The 23842-nt window shown below is 44.8% G+C and overlaps 1 protein-coding gene across 1 annotated transcript in view; it reads right to left on the minus strand.

Moving 5' to 3' along the window:
- Nucleotides 1-1575: 1575 nt before the first annotated feature.
- The window catches only part of DGAT2 (diacylglycerol O-acyltransferase 2), a 35942-nt gene continuing 13675 nt past the window's right edge, over nucleotides 1576-23842 (minus strand). Inside the window, exons 2-8 of the mRNA XM_040340028.1 lie at nucleotides 16607-16735; nucleotides 15237-15344; nucleotides 12157-12227; nucleotides 7018-7222; nucleotides 6332-6506; nucleotides 3569-3771; nucleotides 1576-2927 (exon numbers count right to left, since the gene is read on the minus strand). Of these exons, the coding sequence (XP_040195962.1) occupies nucleotides 2773-2927; nucleotides 3569-3771; nucleotides 6332-6506; nucleotides 7018-7222; nucleotides 12157-12227; nucleotides 15237-15344; nucleotides 16607-16735 (1046 nt within the window). The 3' untranslated portion in view covers nucleotides 1576-2772. The remainder of the gene's footprint in view (nucleotides 2928-3568; nucleotides 3772-6331; nucleotides 6507-7017; nucleotides 7223-12156; nucleotides 12228-15236; nucleotides 15345-16606; nucleotides 16736-23842) is intronic.

A 23842-nucleotide genomic window follows, 5' to 3' on the forward strand; every position in this document is an offset into this window, starting at 1 on the left:
AAGAGTTTATAATTAAAATAAAAACCCACAAAAATAAAAAGATTAAAAACCTCTCTAGCTTGTAATTTAGTCTTTTTGGGGCCCAGTTCCACTGAACACCATTGCTTAAAAGCAGGGAAACAAGCCCAATATCACCAAGTCAAAGATTTGAAGGGATCGACACATTTTACTCATTCTCCCTACCGATCTTTTTGGTATAGAAATATGAAAACCCTTTAAGCAACCCTCAAACACTATCCTCCACTTAATGGGCAGAACTTAAAAGTTTAAAATCCTAAAAATAAAAGATACACAGGTCATTTCTAGATTGCCTGTTCAAGGACCAGTAAATCTTATTCTACGAACCTTGGTTAATGCAGCCCAAAATATGAAACCTACAGTTAGATTTACCATTTGTTTTGGAAAGGAAAAGTTCACCATGTGTATTGTAGTGTCCAAGTTAAAAGGTTGTAAAGGCTTGTTTATTTTCTAAATAGGTTCCTTTAAGCTAGTATATTGTTGGTTCACTTACCTTTTCCTTCGATTTCCCGTCTAAAATGTTTCCCCCCCTTTGTTGAATTTCTCACTTCCTGTTCCTCCTCAGTAAGCTTGCCCCCATCTGAGCCGTTCTGGCTGACTAACCCCCAGCCAGAACAGCTTGCTGGAGGAGGAACAGGAAGAAAAAAAAAAAAAAAATTTAGAAGGGAAATCGAAGGAAAAGGCAAGTGAACCAACAATGCACTAGCTTAACCACTTCCCGACGGCCGTACGACTTTATACGGCCGCAGGGTGGTTCCAATTCTCGCCGTGTTTTTACAGCCTCCGCTCCTCCTGGCCACTGAGAATCACAAAAAGTCCTCTGGTCAGGAAGGGGGTATATGTGCCCAGTAAGCAAGTGGTTAAAGGAACCGATTTAGAAAAAAAAACAACAACTTTACAACCCCTTTATAGCTTGCCATGGTGACTACTAAAGTCAGGTAATGCTACTCCAAAACTTCGTAATACCATTTTTTGGTTTTATGAGCAGGTTTCGTTTAAGTGCCTTCTGTGGGGAAGTCTCGGCACAATTTAAAATCCCATTTACTCTTTTGGTTGCTCTAAAGTCAGATAAATTCTATACCTTTTCATTAATGAGTTCAAACCTCCTTAGGCTTGTAGATATGCAGCAGCAAGGAAGTTGGGAAGCTACAGCTGGTAAGAATCATAACAGAACCGCAAAAAGGCACATTCATTAATGGTTGAATGTTAAAGTTTTGGATAATTAAATGGCATGCAAACCATTAAAGGAAATGGGTACAAAAAGGTGTTGCTTTGTTGCCTGGCATTGCATCAACCCAGAAGTGCACTGCCAACAGAGTCGGGAGAAATAACAGAACAATCTGATCTGCACTTGTACCTGGTCACAGGCACAAAGCATTTAAGTGTTTAAACAAACATCTTGTTTCTAGGTCTGCAGCCTTTGTGTATTTGGTCTCTGAAGCACCATTAGGGAGAAAACTACTTGGGGGTTTGGGCCAGTACCAAGCAACCTTACGACCAATACAAAAAGCTCATCGACCCCCATCAGCAGCGTTCCCTATCCCAACTCTTCTGCCGAAAAACAAAAACCCCAGACATGTATCAGATCTGGTGTCATTTGCCAGACATTTTGTTTTACAGCAAAATACTACCCATGGATTTTGCAAGAACCAGCTTTATCCATGAGTCGCCAAGTCCTTTGTTCCTCATAAGTATCTTAATACTGTTAAGAAACAGATTGCCTCTACAAATATTAGTCCAATTACAGACTTGATTCTGAACTATGTATATCCAACAGGTGCCCTTTGAAAGCCTTTAGAAGGGCCATCATACTTTGCACACAAACCAACCATTACAAAATAAGTGCTTTGTTTGAGCTCCAGAACAAGACTGTAGAATTCATTAAAGCCACATAAGCATGCTCAAGTCTTCTCTCCCTCAAAAAAAAAACCTCCAGCTCATTTGTAAAAAAATATATCTTCTCGGGATTCCAACATTAGGCACATCTGCTATACAATGCTGACGAGAGTCATAACTCCACCGTAAAGGATACAGCAAAACGTCTTGATACCATTACCATATGTGGTCTACCAGCACTTTATAACTGGAGATAGAAGGCCAAGTCCAGCTAGACCATCAGTGACTGGTGGCTTCCCACCCACTGGCTTTCTGTGCAGCTCAGGGTTTTGGTATGGAGATCCTTCTGACAGGATTCCCTGCTTCACCAATAATAATTGTAGGAGCCTCAACTATCCTGGTTTCATGCTCTGCATATGGAAAAATATTGGTGACTGAATCTTGAAAATAATTGCCAAGTAGGAATGCAGAAACCCCATTGCCAGAATCCCAGTAGGCATGTTAACCCATTGGCATCAATTCAAAATACATTTCAGTGGACAGACCCAGCAAGTACATTCCAGTCATCAGTTCAACATGAACACTGTCCCACATTTACAGCTCCAAGCAAAGACAAACCTGTGCCAAACTTGATCACGTTCAAGTGTCACAACGTCTACCTATGAATTTGACATACAATCTGAATTTAACCAAAAATGGAACATATTTTGGTAATAACAGCCATTATGTACAATGGTTAAGTGCCAACATAAGTAAAACCATAAAAATTGTAGTCATATTGTGAGCTTTGTGGGTCAAGTCTAAAAAAGGACAATCAGGCCTTGCGGAATGATGTAAAGCAACCTGGGATAGGCTTCCCAATAAGAGGACATCTTCCCAAGAAGCACAATCTTATTGCAGTCAATGACTGACAAAGCTTCAATTGATTTCCAAAATCTCAGACTCTGGGAGGCCAAACTTGGTCTTGTATTTGTCAAAGAGCTTCTCTAGGGAAGTCAGGTACATGCCATGGTAGAGGTCCACATCCTTCTGGTTGGGCTGTTCCATTTTGGGGACAGTAATGGGTTCTCCAACTGAAAGGAAAGAAATTAGGTTAGTCACCTAATCTACTTTAAAATCAGAAATACTAAAATTATGAGCAAAGTGATTGTCTTTAGCTAGGGAAACAGTCACTGGCAACCTGTCCTCCTAAATCAACCATTTGTGATGTACAATACTCTAAATGCACATGCAGATAGCACTTCTGCCTTCTTGATCTCTATATCTGCAGCTCAGAAAGCACCAAATCTAGAGAATCAGCTTAACATTTTGGGAGGAAATATTGCCCCCAGCTTTCCCATCAGTGCTGGGCATATGTGAAAAACTTGACCAGTTTCCTAACTGCAGCCGGTTGGTTTTATAAAATACCCGGTCGCTCCCCCCCCCCCCCCCCAACATAGTGCCACAATGAAACCCCCCCTACCGATGTTGGAACCTTTTCTACTCCCGATGGCCACAGTCCAGCCACCCTAAAGTCTTAGGTAAACTGACCTTGTTTAGAAAGTTTGGAGACCCCTAATCTGGACAGGTGATCTTTGCTGTAAGATCACATCGCTAGTTGCAGTGGCCAGAACTAGTGAAACCCTGCAGTAGTATTTTATCCCTTATATTCTATAAACAGATAATTTAGGCAGTTCCCATTTGAGTACATGTCTACTCATTTCCATGAGCTTACCAACAGTGGTGATTGGGTTGGAATATGGAACCAGACCCCAGCTCTCCGCAGAAAAGAAGCCACAACCATGGAAGACACAAGGGGCAAATCCAACATATTTCTGGAACTTCCTTTGTACCCAGCGGCCCCAGGAACCTTCTTCAAACACCACCTGCTTATAAGCTTCATTCTCCCCAAATGAGTAGACTGGCACCAGATCAGCACTGTAAACAAAACAAGAACTAGCATAAGAATTGTACGAGTACTTAATGCCCAAACAATTAGATATTAAATGATCAAATATGAAACCTTCTCTTTAAGAAGAGGATTTGCTAAATTCATCTAAAAAAGCTAATTTTTTCACAGTAGACCTATCAAGTTCACTGGGAAAATTAGTTGGGATGTTCGGTTGAACACACACACACACACACACACACACACACACACACACACACACACACTGCAAAAATGGATTGTCGATAGGGACTGTATGCATGTGCGTATGGTATTTAGTATATCAATTATTTTTTGTGCCCCTTTCTCCACATTTACATAGAGATTAAATGGTGCAAACGTGACAAAGACAAGGTTTGGAACAAAAGTTACAAGACTGTCAGGGACACTTTTAATGGTCCCCCGTCCCCCCCCAGCAACTTAAAGTAATGGAGCCTATGCAAGAATTAATCAATCATAGGCAAGCCTGCTCATGTATGATTTGTAAAATTTGCCCCCTTCAGTGAGTCTAACTTTATGACCAAGGCTCTAGGCCTTGCTAGGACATAAGAGGCCCTTGATGGTGATAGTTGCCATTTGGCAAGGTTTAATGGTTGCAATACATGCCATTTTCTTTGTGTGCATAACCACATCATGTAACAGAGCTCAGGAAGGTAAACTACAGGAGTTTGTGCTGACATCATGAATACTCGGGACCTGGAAGATAGCATGTAAGCAGGTTAAAAGGTCAGCAACTGAGACTTTAAAGAGCCCTTGAAACTCTGTTTCTGTGTCATGGCCCTGGAACTACACATCAGTGCTCATTTACAGTGTAGCCAATGTAAAATAAATAGTGTTTTTTTTTGCAGGATCCTGTAAAGCAGGGATATGCAATTAGCAGACCTCCAGCTGTTGCAGAACTACAAGTCTCATGAGGCATAGCAAGGCTCTGACAGCCACAACATGACACCCAGAGGCTCCATTGCCATCTGTCAAAGTGTGGAACAGGGGCCAGTCCTTTCATAACACGTTACACCCCCAAATATTGGTGTAACATGTTATGAAAGGGGAACTTATTCCTTAAGACCCTTTAGTGAAATGGCAGCCTAAATGGTTTTAAACCAAAGAACATAAATTTAATATTTTGCAGCTTATAAGTTTTCATGTGTCGTGCTGCATTCGTTTTTAAGCTTTGGTCCTCTTTATTTTAGGCAGGTGTTCTGTTTCAAGATGACTACTTGCTTGCACCGTTTCTATGGATGAGAACGGTCGTCAAGACAGGAAGTATATTAGGATTATAGAATGTTTCCCACTCTCCTTTAGAGGACCATTATGGTATATTTAACAGCCATAAAAAAGGAGCAAATATAGAAGTGTATTGTACATATACTGCACACTAGAGGAGTAGGTGAGGATTAGGGATGAGCTTTGAGTCTGTTCGTACATTCGAGGAAATTCGAACAAAACGGGTCGTTCGCGCCAAATTCGAGTGACGCGCAACGGCCCATAATTCACTGCGGCATTGCGCGCTGATGATTGGTCAAGCATGCACTATGACCCTACATGCTTGGCCAATCACAGCGTGCAAAAAAACGGGGAGAGGGAGTTAAGTTTACAGTGTGTAGAGGATAGAGATTATATATATATATATATATATATATATATATATATATATATATATATATATATATATATATACACACACACATACATATATACATATACACACACACACACACACACACATCCTAGGAGTTGTACATATATTTATACACTGTATAGCTTAGCTAGATCAGCTATTCCCATTTGTCAGGCAGTAGATTGTGCTAGCTGCAGTGCTCCAACATGTTGTATTGCCTGTGTGCCGTTTAGTTTACACCTAAACGTACTCGGTGTTACTGCACTTGTCCTTTTTATTTGCACCTAAAAATGTAGTTGCTGTTACTGCAAGTGTGCTGTTCATTTGTACCTAAACGTAGTTGCTGTTACTGCAACTGTGCTGTTCATTTGCACCTAAACGTTGTTGTTACTGCAACCATGCTGTTCATTTGCACCCAAACGTAGTTGCTGTTATTTTTTTCAATGATTTTTATCCATATTGCAGGGACCAAACATTACATTGAAGCCGCAAGCAGTATTAAATGTATTTTTTCTGAGAGTACTCATTTTGTGCAGGGACAGTTCTAAACATGTGCCACTACTATAGACACCCAGCAGGTACGATATTTAAAAGGAATTTCATTTTTTTTCCCTTTAAGCATCATTAAAAAAAAAAATAAAAAAAAAAAAAATCGCTGCTCCAGAAAAAAAAAACTACAGTTTTTAAAACTTTTTTTTCCATTGATACATGTTCCCTGGGGCAAGACCCGGGTTCTCAAAGACGTTTTCCAACAATAACTTGAATATTGGGCTTTAAAATGAGCACTTTTGAATTTGAACGTTCGAGTCCCATAGACTAAAATGGGGTTCTAAATGTTGTCACGTTCTGGTGCGAACCGAACGCGGGGGTGTTCGGCTCATCCCTAGTGAGGATCTTGCTTAATACAGACACCTTGTGCATTTTCCTCTTACCCGTGCTGCAATGCAATCTTCACAAATCCTTTCCTCTGCTTTAGAGTCACTACATTTTTCCCAGGCCGACATTCTAAAGATTCTGCAGCACCACCGACAACTATCACCACAGCATTTCCTGTCCCGTTTTTGGAGAGGATGTAGTCTATAGTATCACGGTCCACTGGGCAAATTCCTGGTGGAAAAGCAATTCAAGGTTTATTATAGGCGTTTGTGAAGATTTCAATCATGGTTATAATTATACGTGATTTATATAGTGCCAACAGTTTACGCAGCATTTTAATATGGGTGAATGGCATTGCTTTTGCAAGTGCTTTGGTTCCAGTCTCATCTCCAAGACTATGATCAGGCCGTGAATATAGGACATTCATTTTTATGAGCATTATAATGGATTTGGTAATAAGGTATGTAATCAGTAATAAGATATAATTACTAAAAAGGCAAGTCTAGCAATATTTTGATCCAGGTTACAGAGGTCTACTTCATGTCCTTGAACTATGCAGTAATACCGATCAAAGCTAGAGTGGCTGGCAAGACTCCAAGAAACACTGGAGCAGAGCCACAGCTGAAGGTCCATTGTTGACGATTGAATCTCATTTTCGACTCTTGTTCAAATCAGAGGACATAAGACCTGGATCCAAACCTCTACATAACGGCTAAATCTAAAGACTAAAGCCAGGTATTACCTCCAGACATCAGGTAGTCTCTTAACACTGGCATTCGGAAGTTCCCAGCTAGCGTGGCAAGGTATGGCTTTATCCCAGGGAACTTCTTGGACACACCAGTGGCCTCTGTGCCGAAGTTACAAAATGCACCCAGACACATGATACCATGAGGGTGATAGCCGAAGATGTAGTTGCGGCTGGGAAGCAGATTTTGCGTTTTTACAAGCTGGAAAGAAAAAAAAAAAAAAAGTTAAGAAAATAAACCAAGATAATACAAGCTGGACTTGTAACTCTGCTACATGAGTGATTTAGGGGTGGTCCTGGTACATGATTAAAACAGCCATTACTCAATTAGTGTATGCAACAGTCATCAAGCATTGATATGCTTTGCTACCCATAAGCCATTTGACCAACTGTAATTACAATACAGTATTTGAGAATAAAATTATAGCCAACAGCCTTCGCATGGTAAAATTAGTGCTAAAAAAAAGCCCTCATAGCAGCAAAAAGCAGCGCCTTAGAAGTATTCCTGGCAAAGCGATAGATCCAATTGTGCCCTACAACCAAGGACCTTAAAGCGGGGGTTCATCCAAAAATCAACTTTCTGCCAATAGATCCAGCATACTGCTGACATCTGCAGTATGCTGTTTTTTTTTTGGTACTTATCGTTTTATCAGCCGTTGTTATCCGGCTCCGAGCGGGGATTCCTTCCGGGTATAGGCGTTCCTAAGCCAAGCGGAGTTGATTGACGGGCTGCTAAAGCGCGTCACGCCTTGCGAAAATACCCGAAGTGACGCTCGAGTGTTTACGGCGCCTGCGCAGTCAGCTCTACACAGCAGGCGCCGTAAACACTCGAGTGCCACTTCGGGTATTTTCAGAAGGCGTGACGCGCTTTAGCAGCCGGTCAAACAAATCCGCTTGGCTTAGGAACGCCTATTCCCCGAAGGAATCCCCGCTCGGATCCGGATAACAATGCTGATAAAACGATAAGTACGAAAAAAAAAAAACTCAGCATACTGCAGATGTCAGCAGTATGCTGGATCTATTGGCAGAAAGTTGATTTTTGGGTGAACCTCCGCGTTAATTAGGTAGCACCTAGATAAAAGGAAACACGTGAACCAGTCATGGACAAGTGACAAAGGCCTCTCTATGGGAGAGCATCTGTCAGCCAGTGACAAAGTTCAACACCATAAAAAAAAAAAAGCTTAAAGCATGATAACAGACAATTGCTCAATTTTGGAATTTCTTCCTTGTCCTGAAAAAAGTGCCACTGCTATTACACCCCATGTAATAAGATCATGGCACCCAATATACAAAGATCATAATGGACTACTTGATCCAAAATTTAGAAAAGTACATGATCTACTAGCTCCAAAAAAAAAAAAAACTTTCGCTGCAATGCGTTGCAGTAAATCCCACATTAGGCTATTACAGCGCCAATACATGATTTGAATCTCACCACCATGCACAGTGTTGCTGAAAATGGTTCATATGCATTTTATGCATGTATTGGTGCATTGCCAGCCCATTCATTTGAATAGTCTTAATGCAACTTTTTTTTTTTTTTTAAACAGCATTTAAAGTATGGGGTAACACACACACTTCTAAGCCTGAGAACCGAGTGATCAAAGCCACGATTGCTCAGTTCTGCCTTCATTGAGCCAGTAACTGTTGAGTTACCAGCCCTTTGCTCTACCCCTCCAGCACTCATGTAAGCTGAAGGCTGTGCAAAGGATGGGAGTGTTGTGGCTCAGGCTCTCCTGAGAGGCACCTGAGTGAATTCCAACTCTAAAATTGGACATCTTTCCAGAGCCTGGACCAGCTCTGCAACAGTGAAAATGGGTCACAGGAGTAGAGAACGAACAGCACGGCTGTAATCCATTAAAGAGCCTTCGCCATATTTTAATGCAATGCACCAGCATGCCAAGGTCTGAATGAGCCTTGAAACCATCTACCCCAAACAAGTGTCATCGGCACCCCATAAAACACAAACAGTAGAGCTGCACCCAGGTTTCTATTTGAACATCTGAAACCGCAGTAACAAAAAGAACCACCTTCATTTCTGCATGTGCTGTTTAAACAGATTCACTTTACATGCCCACTTTGCCCCTTCCATCCATAACTGGTGTTCTGCGTATTTGAAACCCCCTATAACATTTGCTCAGCCTTCCCACAATGCAGTTCTCCATGACAGTATCCAGCCTAGTGCAGTCATGTGGTGATGGGTTCATGGTCCCTAAAACGTTCACTCATGCCACAGAACTTGTGGTATGCGGTAGCTCAGGGCAGTGCTAGAAAACGTTAATTTCAATTCTGTGGCACCCCCCTTCACATAAAGGAGCGGACACACTGCAAATAAAAAAAGTACAAAGCCCTTTTTTCACAATGCAGAGTACACATGTGGTGCAAGGTTGTGTTTGTGTTGGCTGCTGCATACTATGCTAGGACATGTTGACATGCATTGAATGACCACCAGGTTGTTGAACATTTCAAAAGGTTCACAATAAATGCAGGAGCACAAAAAACAAAAACAAACCATTAAAATGCCTAGATTAGAAAACGATTGATTTAATCTTGGTTACTTCACCACCAGCTGGTAGACCCAGGATGTGCTGAAGTTCATTGTTCATTTTAGATGAGCCTGTAGAAGGAAGATTTCATCCCCATAGCTCCCCATTTTCCTACTTTTGAAACCAAATCCCCATGTCCTTCTTTCCTACTCTTTCCTAGACTTCTATAAAAATTTGTTACTTGATGCCCTACACTAAACATTCCATCCAACTTCTAAAAACTGGTATTTAGGGAAAAAGCCCTTGCGCGTTTAAACAAATTACCCCCAACTCAACTCATGGTAAACATAACTGGACATTGTTGGGTTGTGTTCTTCACCTACATTGTTCAAGATGTTCTTTGTATAGTGCCCTGCTCCTGATGACCAGGCGCTATGTTCAAATTTAATGGGTGTCTGAGCTGATAATTAGCTCAGACTTTGTTAATTAAGGCTAAATCAGCCTCTGTTCCGGCTTTGGCTGTGCTTGGAGGGATTTCCCTATAGGTGGAGTTACCACCACAGGCCAATGTTGGAACCTAAGCAGGTCAGGGTGTATTGGGTGTCTTTCTCCAGGAACAGCCCAGTGGGAGAAGTCTCCCCGCTGGGTAAGGATACTTGAGGGGCAGACGCCATTTTCCCAGGCCCCTTTTAGCCTCGTGGCCCTACTGGCGCGAGGTATGTGCTGCATGATTTTTGGCCTTGGGGCCATGTTGGCCTGAGGTTGCGTTCCTGCCAGGTAGGCCCATTTGCTCTGACTGGGGCCTATGCTTTGAAGGTGATCCTGTGCTGTCTGTCCTGCAGGAAGAAGCTGCTCAATGGAGAAAACCAGGGGAGGACCTGTCCCGGAAAGGACTGAGCGAAAGGCTAGTACTTTGGGAGAGGCCTGGTAACTTTATTGGAGGATGCACCATAGTCTACGAAACCTTGCAGTGTGCCGGGTTGGCTTAAAGGCTCCAAGACTGCAAGGCTGGATATCCGGGTACCAAATCCTGTGGCAGAGGATTCCGGAATTGTTCATTTATGCTTGCAACCTGTCTGTGGCAGACTGTTACTAATCATTGTTTGTGCTTCACTCTGGCTGCTAGGCCAGATTAGGGGCCTATCCGGCAGTGGCGGTTCGTCCATAGAGGGCGCTGGAGCGCTGCCCCCTCTGGCTCTCACCGCCACCGAGTCTAATAACATAGATTAATGCATTGCACAAATCTATGTTATGATCACCGCTGCCGCTGTTCTATTCAGATGGTCGGCGCTCACGTCCGGCCATCTGAATAACGGCAGCTGGTTGGTTGTACGGAAGTGCCCATCAAAGCCAACGGCTCTGATAGTCTTTTCCGAGGACAGCCCTCGGGTCCCGGAAGCTTATACAAGGAACGCACTAGGGATGCGCCCCTTGTATAAGACTGACAGGAGTCTCAGCCAATCAGGTTGGCCGATTCTGGCTACCGGTAACCTGATTGGCTGAGATGCCTGTCAGTCATCGAGGGCGGAAGAAGACATCGAGGGACGTGGATGGCTGACTCCAGTAAAGGTAAGTGGCACTTTACAGGGCACAGCGACGACATCAATGGGCACAGTGGCAACAATTAAAGGGCACAGTGGCTGTGTTTGATGGCATGGCACAGTGGTGACAATTAATGGCACAGTGGCTGCATTTGATGGGCACAGTGAGGCTGCAATTTTTTTTTTCATTTGCGCCCCCCCCCCAAAAATATTGAGCACCAGCCGCCACTGCTATCTGGGTGAGCAAAACTCACTTAAAGGAAACGTGAGAGTAATCTTGAAACTTAGCCATTCTTCAGTGATCTGCCTTGTGCGCCTGAACCTTCCCCTGATCCTTCATCACTCTACCTATGCAAGTTGTTTGGAAAATAAAAGCAAAAAGAAAAAGGCTTTAGGACCTGTGTGGACATTGAACTTACTACAGACTCTCTCTCATCCCCTAGACCACGAAGAACGAGGTAACGCGCAAGACCCAAATCTAAACCAGCAGCTCCTACAGGGGTAGTGCTAAAAAGTTTTTTTTCACAAAGTGCTAACATTTTTTACCTCAAAAAGTTGGGGAGTTATGCCACCATACAATCCGCAATGGATGCCAGTATGGAGGAGCTCAGGGAAGTTGCTGCCATGTACCAAAGGCCAAAGATGATCCAATATCAAGCAAGGATTTCTAATGCTCTTTACACACCACACCTGAATCCTAATCTAGAAGCCCAAGGCCAAAGCAATTTAATGAAGTGTAAACAGAGCTTCCTTCTTTATCATTTGGATTAAAAAGGTCATTATCACTCCTTGTGGAAAACAAAATTCTCACCCTGTAAGAACAAATGTACAAAGTACAAACTGACACTGAGCCATACATTAAATCGACACACAAAACACTAAAGGATAATGAGCAACTACAGTACGTCACCAACTTGACCTGATGATTCACATCTTATGTTGCAAGTGAAAAACCTTTACTGCAATTCTCCATATCACCACTTTAGGGTGCTACTGAGCCACAAAACCGTCCAATTAGTCAGTGTGCTTCGAGTGCAAACTAATGCATGCAGGGGGGGGGGGGCTGGCATAGTAAAGATTGTCACTTCTAACATCACGAGTCAACTTACCCGGATTGGGAAGTAGTCTCGAAAGTACCTCCAGACTGCCCAATTCCTGACCCATGTGGATCGTCTGCCACCTGTGCAATGAAAGGGTAATTTTATTTTAGCTGCAAAATATACAGGAAATGCAAAAATCTTCAGTTAACCAAAATTAAGTGTACACCAAACATTTCCCACATTACCCCAAGACCTAACATTTCCCTAATAAACCCCTAGACCTCATCTCCCCATCCAAGCCTAGGTTCAGTGCAGGATTTGCAGCGATTCCTGTGCATTTCCAGCACTGCATCATAATTTCACTCCTTTCATGTGAACTGTTGCGGGTATCAAGGCAATGACACCACAAAAACAGTTCACAAAACAGTGCGATTGGCAGAATCGGGCTGCACGGGTGTGATCACCCATGTGATTGGATTCCAGTGCGGAAAAAAAAAACACACACACACACACACACACACACACACGTACCATTCAATTTGAGTCATACATCAATAGGCTCAAAATTACATTGCAAAAAATTGTACGATTTGAACAGGAATACAGTGCGATTCCTGTCTTAATCACATGCGGTTCCCTGCACATCAGTGTGAACCTAGGCTAAAGCATGTTCATTATATATAAAGTTAAATTATATTTACCTTATTCTTGGGGAGAAAAATAAATAAATTGCTCATTACTCCCTATGGCCCGGATTCAGATACAATTGCGTATCTATCGGTGGCCGTAACGTATCTCAGATATGTTACGCCGCCTTAACTTAGGGCGCAAGTTCCGTATTCAGAAAGAACTTGCGCCCCAAGTTAAGGCAGCGTATGTGGTCCGGCGTAAGCCCGCGGAATTCAAATTCTCCATGCAGTGGGCGTGTTGTATGGTAAGAAGGCGGACCCCACGTAAATGACATTTTTGGCTAACGGCGCATGCGCCGTCCGTGAACGTATCCCAGTGCGCATGCTCCAAATTAACCCGCAAAAAGCCAATGCTTTCGACGTGAACGTAACTTACGTACAGCCCTATTCACGAACGACTTACGTAAAATACGACGCTGTTCGTGTGTTTCCAAAGTCCATACCCAACATGACTTACCCCTGCTTTATGAGGGGTAACTTTACGCCGGAAAAAGCCTAACGTAAACATTGTAAAAAAATGCGCCGGGCGGACGTACGTTTCTGAATCGGCGTATCTACCTAATTTGCATATTCTTCACGTAAATCTATGGAAGCGCCACCTAGCGGCCAGCGTAAATATGCAACCAAGATACGACGGTGTAAGAGACTTACGCCGGTCGGATCTTAGGGAAATTTATGCGTAACTGATTCTACGAATCCGGCGCATAGATACGACCCCGCACACTCGAGTTACGACGGCGTATCCGGATATACGCTGTCGTAACTCCCGTCTGAATCCGGGCCTATAACTTCACCAGGCTTGGAAAATTCTTGCACATTTATTGTGGAGATGTACTGACGTGTAATTAGCTGGTCCTTAGGTGCCACTCCCTTGCTGGCTGAGATGCCACAGAATCTCACCAGAAACAAAGCTAAAACCTCACTGGTATGGCCATAGAGGAAGCCATGCTGCAGAAGCTGGCGAGTGTTCATCTTGTTGCCAAGAAGTTGGAAAATACTGCCAAGCTAGTTATATATAAACTTCAAAGTCGAATACACTTGTGTTTAGCGATTACCTTTAGTGCCGGTTCACACAGGGGCAACCCGACTTACAGCGCGACTCAGGCCCCGTACACACGACCGAGTTTCTCGGCAGAATTCAGCTAGAAACTCGACCGGAGCCGTATTCTGCCGAGAAACCCGGTCGTGTGTACACTTTTGGCCGAGGAAGCCGACGAGGATCTCGTTGGGCCAAATAGAGAACATGTTCTCTATTTCCTCGTTGTTCAATGGGAAATTTCAACTATGTGTTTTGCCCATCGAGTTTCTCGGACGTGTGTACGGGGCCTCAAAGTTGCCTCCAGAACAACATTGGCTGTGGCCAATCACAGAAAAATCAGCTCTGTGGGAGGGAGGGGGTTTGCCTGGGTAAACCATTTTTTATCCTGTAAAGTTGCTTCAGTTAAGACAGAGATCCGACTTTGGAGGCAACTTCCATTGAAATCTATGGGTACAAGTTGCCTACAAGTCAACTTGGAGTGACTTCAGTAGTGTACATTAAGACGTCTCATTCACTTCAATGGAATTTCTCATGTGGGGGGGCGACACAAGTCGGATCCCAAGTTGCTGTAGTGTGAACCGGCACTTAAAGCTTAAAGGGGAGTTCCAGGCATTTTTAATGTTAATTAAAAGTCAGCAGCTACAAAAAGTGTAGCTGCTGGCTTTTAATAAACATGCACTCACCTGCTCCACGGTCCAGCGACGCGGCGGCCAGAGCTCCTCCCCCCCTCCCTCTGGCCAGCGTCCTTATTGTTACTGAGGGCACACGGCTGTGACAGCTTTCGGCTTCACGGCCGGGCACTCACTGTGCATGCGCGAGCGGCGCTATCTGCTTGGACAGGCGATCGCCTGGGACCTGTCATGTGTCCCAGGCGATCGCCTACAGCAAGGGGACGCCAAAAGGCGATATGACGCATCGCTTTAGCGGCCCCTGGGCGTAAGGAGGAAGTGGGACACGATGTCCCACTCCTCCTGAAGCCCCTACCCCCCCCCCCCAAAAAAAATTACATGCCAAATGTGGCATGTAAGGGGGCAAGGAGTGGATTAAGCGGAAGTTCCACTTTTGGGTGGAACTCCGCTTAAAGTTTTTTTTTGTTTCGTTTTTTTAACAGCCAAACATTTAATACAAGTTACATTCATGATCGGTGTGCAAAACATGCTGGGTTTTCCATTAGGAAAGCCCAGAATGGTCTGAGCTCTGCTATGAGTGCAAGGGGTGTGTCCTCCCTCAGATGTGCAATTTGATTTTGCTCCTCAGCAAGAGCATTTAAATGCACTGTCTATTGTGACAAAAAAAAAATTTGCTAATGCATTGTACATTTTTGGCAAAATCTATTGTATACATTAGACAAGACAATTAAGCAAGCCGAAAATATTTTTTACTAAGCAAGTCTCATCTTTCACTTGGAGAAAAGATCTTACCTTTGTTGGGGGTGTGCCAGTCAAACACCAGCCAGGAGACATACAGGGCAGCAATCAGCCAACAGTCAGTGCAGAAAATGTAGATCAGGATCACTGTACATGCAATGCCTGGAAGATGCAGAACAAAAAAAAAAGCTAAGCTATAAAGGCTGCAGATGGGGGAATCCAGAGGGTTCATACTAAACCAGGCATGTCCAAAGTCCGGCCCGCGGGCCAATTGCAGCCCCCCTGGTGATTTAATAAGGCCCTCCTGGGGATTTGGATATATATATTGTGGCCCCCAGGGCCAAAAAAGATATATACTCCATCGGCGCTGCCTCGGGGGGACAGGGAGGGGTGAAAGACGAGCACCATCAGATTACATGAAGAGAATCTCCTGTTTACTCAGCGGCGTCTAATAGGAAGTTAAGTTTCCTGGGATGCCATTGGATGACTGTCCTGTCTATCATAGGAGGCGGGACTTTGTATTAAAGAGGTAACCGTGTAAACAAGAAATTCTGTTTGTAATCTGTCAGCACTTACGCCCCCCCTCCTTGTCTCCTCCGGGGCTGCAGATGGGCATCAATCAGGCTGCATTCATGGCAATGGTGAGGCTGCATTCATGGCAATGGCAAGCCTGTGCGTGTTATACACCGATAAATACGGTATATCCAAATAACATGCCCAAGCTTATCTCTTCACCACACACACCCACAAAAGGCAAGAGAATTCTTGTTGGGCAGTGTATTAGTTGCTCGGACGAACGCACTTAGACCGAATTTTAATGGTTCAAAGAATGTCAGGCAAAATAGTCGGCCCTCACGCATGTTCACTTCATCAAATCTGGCCCTCTTTGAAAAAAGTTTGGACACCCCTGTACTAAACAAATCCTCACTGTTACCAGCTGCACACAAGGAAAACGTTTCGTTAAGGCTCCATTCAAACCATGGAGGTCTGTTTTGCAGGTGGAATTGCCACAAATAGCAGCCCCCCCCCCTACAATTCCTGGTACTTTGAGGCAAAATTGCTCTGCAATTTGGGTGCCATTCAATTGTTGCCTGACAAATCGCGATATATATATATTTTTGTAATCGCACAAACAGAATCATGGAACGCCTGTCACCTGCAAAGCAGAATGCCATGCAAGATTGGAGCCTTAGGCCATATAACCAGCAGGGCAATATAATGCAGGCCACAACCCTACAAGATCATTCCTGCTGTACATACATATCCCACATGTCCATTTGGTTGAAGGTCTGCATTTACAAAAACATAACATTAGAAGGCTACACAAAAGACTTGATGGTAGCTTTCAGCAGTACACCCCCTAGAATGAACACAAAAGTTACAGAAAGTACCTTGCTGACACACACACATAAAAGAAAGCTTACCCATAATGAGGAAGCTGATGACCCATTGCAAGACTGAGATGATCTGAAGATGTCTTTCCACCCGAGACTTTGATAACCAAGGCATGGACGGAAAGTCCTGCACAGCTGAGAGGAGGCTGGATCCAGTCCCTAGAAGAAGAGGAAGCCACAATTAAGTACAAATACAATATTTTAAGAGGTGCCGTTTTACATTTTAAAAATCCCCCCCAAAAAAAAAAAAAAAAAACACACACACACTTCTCATGGTTGACCCAAGTGGTGAGAATATTTTGCAGACGACGTGTCCTACTGTGCAATGTATGTTGTGATAACTGCTTTAGCAACATTAAAGTATGCTGCCGCGTACAGACGTGATGGAAAAAAAAAAAAAGACGTTTATCAAACTTCATTTTCAAAAACGATGTAGCATACACACCATTGTTTTTTCCAAAAGCTCTAGCAAAGCGGTTACGTTCAGCACGTACGACGGCATTCTGTTCCATTCAAACTCTCGTCCTAACTTGCTTCTGAGCATGCGCTGGTTTAAAAACGTCGTTTTTAACGTCGTTTTAGCCTACACGCGGTCTTTTGTCATTTTCACAAGACATAAAACAACGTTTTCCCCACACACAGTCATTTTAATTGACGTTTTTAAAAACGTAGTTTTTTTCCCCATCACATAAAGTGATGGTGTGTACGCGGCATAAGACTCCTCCAGGACCAATAATGGTGGTTCAGAATGGTCTTCCGAGGACAAGTATTGATGGTTCGGTGTTGTCCACTTTGTGGCATGCATGTGTCAGTAGAATATAACAATTAAAGAAGAAAAATGTGGTTGTTTGGTTGCAGATCACTTTTTCATAGCAGCCAGATACAATTTGGTTCCAACACGCATAAGAAAAAAAAAAAAAAAAAAAATATACACCTTCTCTAGCAATTGCAGCAGTTGTTGACCTGTTCAATGGACTTTGCAGAAGCAATTACAATGTGGTGGTAGACGGGGACATGGCTCAGCCATTAAACCAGTGGGAATATTTCACAAGGAACAAACAAGAGTCCCAAACGTCACACATTGGACTCTGCCTTCAAGCCTCCCTGATCAGCTTAAGTCAGGGATCCTCAAACTACGGCCCTCCAGCTGTTGTAGAACTACACATCCCATGAGGCATTGTAACACACGGACATTCACAGACATGACTAGGCATGATGGGAATTGTAGTTCCTGAACAACTGGAGGGCCGTAGTTTGAAGACCCATGGCTTAAGTCCTACATAGTTCCGGCGCCACCATTTCACTGCCATACAGAAACAGACTACTAACACACACACACACACACACACACACACTTTGTGGGAGTTCTAGGAACTTGGGAGAACGTGCCATAAACAGAATAAAAACATCCGTCATGTTTTAAAGTTGTACATCTCAGAATCAGACAATACCCGAGTTGTCTGCACAATGGAGGGGATTTATCAAGCATTCAACATAAGAAAAAAGGGCCAAGGGGGTATCACATCCATATAGACTATTAACAAAAATTGTAGGACTTAGGTGCGGACTTTAAGGTACCAGAAAAGGAATACACATTTGTAGCGCTACTCCCTCAGGAGCCGCTGGTTAGATTGGGACGGCATAATTATGTTACCTCTGTGATGTGTCTAGGGATAATGATGGAGTAATGGAATGTCCAAACAGCAGGGTGTCGTTTTCTGTGATTTATTTACTTGCCCAACAGTTAACTTGAGGTAGACAGATAGGTTGGTGAAAGGAGAATTTGCAGATTCAGGCCTATAGATAAACGGAAGCAGTCCTGCCTCCAATGGGACTTTAACTCACGTCGCCACTCCAACCGGAGTGGGTAAAGTGTACCCTAACAGGCCTCTCACACTGACCTGGCAGCCAGAGTATCAGAACTTCTGAGAAGGAACAAGTCTCTGCCACCGACTTGGCTCTAGTGAAATTTGCAATTAGAAGTGGAACCTCTGCCACAGGCCCTTTGCTCAGGAACGAAGATAGTAGAGCGAATCCTCAGTAAATACAATTTGCTGAATCTCTCTCAGGTAGCTTTTCCATATGGTCACCGACTAACAGGTTGCCATCGAACAAACTGTCAGTGTACGGTCACCGTGATCCCCGATGGATTGTCTAGGCCCTGTTGGATCGCCTGCCTCCGGGCTCACCTCAGACTGACTCCCCATCGAACAGCACAACTCGCTTGGGATCTTCCTCATGAAGCGTAGGGACCCAGTAAGTCACTGGGGCCCCTTTGCAGCTTTAGGTGCTCCGGGCCATGAGGGCACAGAACTGGGAACTCCGCGTAGCACGTGCGCCCGGCCTGGTAGACCATCTCGCCGGGGCCCGTGATGTGCGCACACCCTAAAGGTGGGTGCCGCACCCGGAACCAGCGAAGACCCCACAAAATGGCGTCCGCCCTAGAAGTACCCTCCCCCAGCATGCCCTGCGAGGGATAAACTCCCCTGATTGCGTGCTTACAGAAGGCACCCTTCCCTGGGCCCCTCTAGCGCCACCTGCTATCCAAAGATGGAACAGTATCTTTGGAACACAAAATGGAACCACAGGACAGTCCATCCGGACAGAAACCTAATTTAACTAATCATTTTGAATGAGAGCAAAATAACGCTCACTCCCCTCTAAATTTGACATAGCACCTGTACTGAAAGTACACAGGCGCTACACATACAGTTATAAAAATTGGGGTTACTTACCGGTAACATCCCTTTTCCAGGAGTCTTTCAGGACAGGTACTGTAGAGAGACACAGGCTCCTCCCCTCTTAGGAAACACCGCCTTCCAATTAAGGATTTAAGCCTCATCCTCCCTCAGCTCCTCAGTTTTTCCAGAGTACCTCCGGCCAGCTGGGGAGACACAAGAACACGTCAAATAAGTGCTGTCCTGAAAGACTCCTGGAAAAGGGATGTTACCGGTAAGTAACCCCAATTTTCCCTGTTCGTCTTTCAGGACAGGTACTGTAGAGAGGATAAGCGAGCACCTTACCCTAGGGTGGGACCACTGCTTGTAGTACTTTGCGTCCAAAGGCTTGATCCTTGGTCGAAAGCAGGTCCAGTCTGTAGTGTTTCACGAAAGTCGAGAAACTAGACCATGTTGCAGCCTTACAGATCTGCTCCGGGGAAGCACCAGCACACTCTGCCTGTGAAGCTGCTACAGCCCTGGTGGAATGTGCCTTAATACCCTGTGGAGGCTCCACCCCCTTAGATACATATGCCTGAATAATGGCCGATCTTAACCATCTGGCTATCGTGCGCCTAGAGGCTCTGGACCCCTTTTTGGACCCCGGAAATAAAACAAAAAGAGAATCAGTTTTCCTGACCTGCTCTGTGCTATTTAAGTATTGTAGGACACACCTCCTTACATCTAAACTGTGAAATTTGTGTTCCTGTTCCCTCACAGGATTCGAACAAAAAGAAGGCAATGTAATTTCTTGACTTCTATGAAAATTAGAAGATACCTTCGGTAAAAAGGCCGGATCCGTCTTAAAAATAATGCGGTCCGGAAAAATCTGAAAAAAGGGCGCCCTAATTGACAGGGCTTCGAGTTCACTCACTCTTCTAGCGGTGGTGATCGCTACCAAGAACACAGTCTTGAGTGTGATCACCTCTAAAGTACTACTCTCTAGCGGCTCAAACGGTTCCTCTGTAAGAGCCTGTAGAACTAATGAAAGATCCCATACTGGGAAGTTGGGGGCTCTAACTGGTCTTCTTCTACTCAAGGCCTTAAAAAACCTAGAAACCCATGGGTCAGACGCTAACTGTCTTTCTAGGAAAACACTCAAAGCTGAGACCTGACCCTTCAGTGTGCTAATGGCCAGCCCCTTGTCTGCTCCTGCCTGCAGAAATTCCAATACTGCTATCGAGCTATGAACCTTGAAAGAGCTTTCCAAGCACCAGTTGTTAAAACGCTTCCAAACTTTAAGATAGATTGCTTGCGTCTCCTTCTTCCTGCAGCTTAGAAGGGTTGCTATTAGTCGTTCTGAAAAGCCCTTGTCTCTTAGCAGCTCCTCCTCAGAAGCCAGGCTGCTAGGTTCCACCTCTCCACCTGCGGACAGCAGACTGGACCCTGAGTAAGAAGATCTTCCCGGATTGGCAAAATCCAAGGAGGTTCTACTGATAGACTCTTCAGGATGGAAAACCATGGTCTCCTGGGCCAATGGGGTGCAATCAGCGTTGTGTTTTCCCCTTGCAGCTTTCTCAAGACTGCTGGAATCAGAACCGGAGGGGGGAAAGCATAACACCTGACGAACTGCCAGGTCTGTGCTAAAGCATCCACCCCTAGTGCTCCGTCCCACCTGTTCAGGGAAAAAAATAGCTGTGTCTTGGTATTTCCCCTTGAGGCGAACAGATCCACCTCCGGTATTCCCCACCTTTGAGTGATCACTTCGTAAACCTTTTGGTTCAGGACCCAATCGCCCTCCCTCAGCTTTTTCCTGCTGAGGAAATCTGCTCCCCCCTCAGATGAATCGCAGAAAGAGACAGAATGTTGGTCTCTGCCCATTTGAGGATGGACTCTGTCAGCTTCCACAAGGACTGGCTCCTGGTGCCCCCCTGCCTGTTGATATAGGCAACTGCGGAGGAATTGTCCGAACGGATTCGGACATGATGACCCTGAAGATCTCTTTGAAAGGCTCTGAGGGCCAGATCTATAGCCTTCAGCTCCCTCCAATTCGAGGATCTCTTTGAGTCCTCTATTTTCCAGGTACCCTGCATCAGAGAAGAATTCAGATGTGCTCCCCATCCTGTGCCACTGGCGTCCGTTGTTACTGTCCTGGATATTGGACAAATCCACTCCAGCCCTTGTAACAGGTTCGCCCCCTTCCTCCACCACCAGAGGGCTCTCTTGACCTGAATCGGTACTGAAATTAGAGCATCCAGGGACCCCGGATTGCGATCCCAGACACTTAAGATGTAAAGTTGTAAGGGACGAAAATGTAACCCTGCCCACTGTACCGCCGGAAGTGTGGAAGTTAGAAGACCCAAGGCTGACATGGCTTTCCTTATTGTGAGCTGAGAGCTGCCCTGAAGGAGTAGCATTGCCCTGTCTACTTTTTGTATTTTTTCTGCTGGGAGAAAGACCATCTGTCTGGTTGAGTCCAGTTCGTACCCCAGGAAGGTGACCCTTTGAGATGGCACTAGACTGGATTTCTCCAGATTCAAAAGCCATCCCAGGCTTTCCAGGACCTCTCTTGTTACCCGGAGATCCTGGGACAGCTGTTCCGGTGACCCTGCAAACAGTAACAGGTCGTCCAGGTACGCTATCACTGAGATCCCTCTGAGACGAAGGAACGCCAAGACCTCCACCATAACTTTGGTGAAGATGCGGGGGGAAGAGGAGAGCCCGAAGGGAAGGGCTTTGAACTGAAGGTGAAATGTCCCTTCCTTGGACCTTACTGCCAATCTCAGAAACTTCTGATAACCCTCTGCTATAGGGATGTGCAAATAGGCATCCTTCAGATCTATTGATGCCATAAAGCAATTGGGGGGGAGAAGGGTCCTTACTGAGTAAATTGAATCCATCCGGAATCTTTTGTAAGTGACCGAGAGATTCAGGGGCTTCAGATTCAGTATAAGTCTGAACTTTCCTGATGGTTTGCGAACCACAAAAATGTGGGAATAGAAGCCCCTGCCTGTCTCTTCTGTCGGGACCCGAACCACTACCTCCTGATCCTCCAACTCCTGAAGGGAGGAAAGAAGAGCTAATGATTTCTCCTTGCATTTTGGTAGCTTGGTGATCAAAAGTCTTAACGGAGGAGGCTTTGAGAATTCCAATTTGTATCCTCGCCTTATGATCCCCAGCACAAATTGATTGCTGGTGATCATTTCCCATTGTGGGAGAAAGGCCCCCAATCTTCCTCCCACTTTGACTTCGTCATTGTGGTTTTTGGGGCTGTTCAGGAGCACGAAAAATCGCTGCTCCACGCCCCTTACCTTTCAGCCCCCAAAACTTCCTTTTCCCTTCTGGTTTAGGGGTTTCTACTTTCTTCTGGGACCAGAACTTCTTCTTTGCCTGTCCCCCAAACATTTTCTTTATGGGAAAGGCTTTCTTTTTGTCGGCTGTTCGGTCAAGAACAGCCTCCAAACCTGGTCCAAACAGCAGGTCTCCTGTGAGGGGAATACCGCACAATTTAACCTTAGATGCACTATCCCCTTGCCATGTCTTGAGCCATAAGGCTCTCCTTGCCGAATTGGACAAGGCCGCAGAGCGCGCAGACATGCGTATAGACTCTGCTGATGCGTCTGCTAGATACGCTACCCCATTCAGTAGTGTAGGAAAAGAGGCCAAAACAGTTTCTTTGGGTGTCCCCGCTTCAATGTGCGCTTTCAATTGCGTGAGCCAATGTTCCATGTTGCGAGCTACCACTGTAGCTGCCATGGCAGGCTTGAGATTCCCCTGTGAAGAATCCCACGATTTCTTCAGAAGTGAATCCATTCTTCTGTCCATGGGGTCTGAAAGCACCCCCATGTCTTCAAACGCCAAGTCAGTGTGTCTGGACACCTGTGAGAATGCCGCATCTAATTTGGGAATTTTGTTCCAAACTAGGGCTTCTTCCTCAGAAAAGGGAAATCTTCGCCTCAAGGCATTTGAAAAGAAGGGTTTCCTTTCCGGATCCTGCCACTCTTTTTTGATGGTCTGGACCAAGACCTCATGGACCGGGAATACTCTTTTCTTTTGTTCCCCTAAGCCCATGAACATTCTGTCATGGAGCGATAGTGCTTTTTTCTCTTCAGGGATCCCCAACGTAGCGTGGATTGCCCCTAAGAGGTCATCCACTTCTTCAAGGGAAAGTTTATATCGGGAATTCCTTGAGGGTTCACCCTCCTTCCCTTCCCCCTCAGACTCCCCTTGGGAGTCAGAAGCGGCACTATCTCGCTCTTCCTCAGCGTCCTCTCTGAAGTCCTCTGGGTTCTCTCCACTTACGGAGGGAAGTACCACAGGACTAGGTGGAATAACCTGCTGCACTGGAGAAGGGCTACTCTGTGGCAACTGAAAACCAGCAAACAGATCCTTAAAAGATTGAAAAGTGCTGGTAAGCTCTTTCACTGTAGTTGCTAGCTCAGAACCCTGCTCTGCCTCTTTCTCCCTGATTAACCCCTCAATACAGCGTCTGCACAGTGCTTTGTTCCAGGTCTCTCCTAAAGAAGTTTTACAGGAAGGACACCTCTTCTTGGAGCTATGACCCGATTTTTCTGTGGATTTCTGTAAAACACAGTAAAAAGCAAGAGCA

Source organism: Rana temporaria, chromosome 2 (genome assembly GCF_905171775.1).
Source record: "Rana temporaria chromosome 2, aRanTem1.1, whole genome shotgun sequence".
Lineage (NCBI taxonomy): Eukaryota > Metazoa > Chordata > Amphibia > Anura > Ranidae > Rana > Rana temporaria.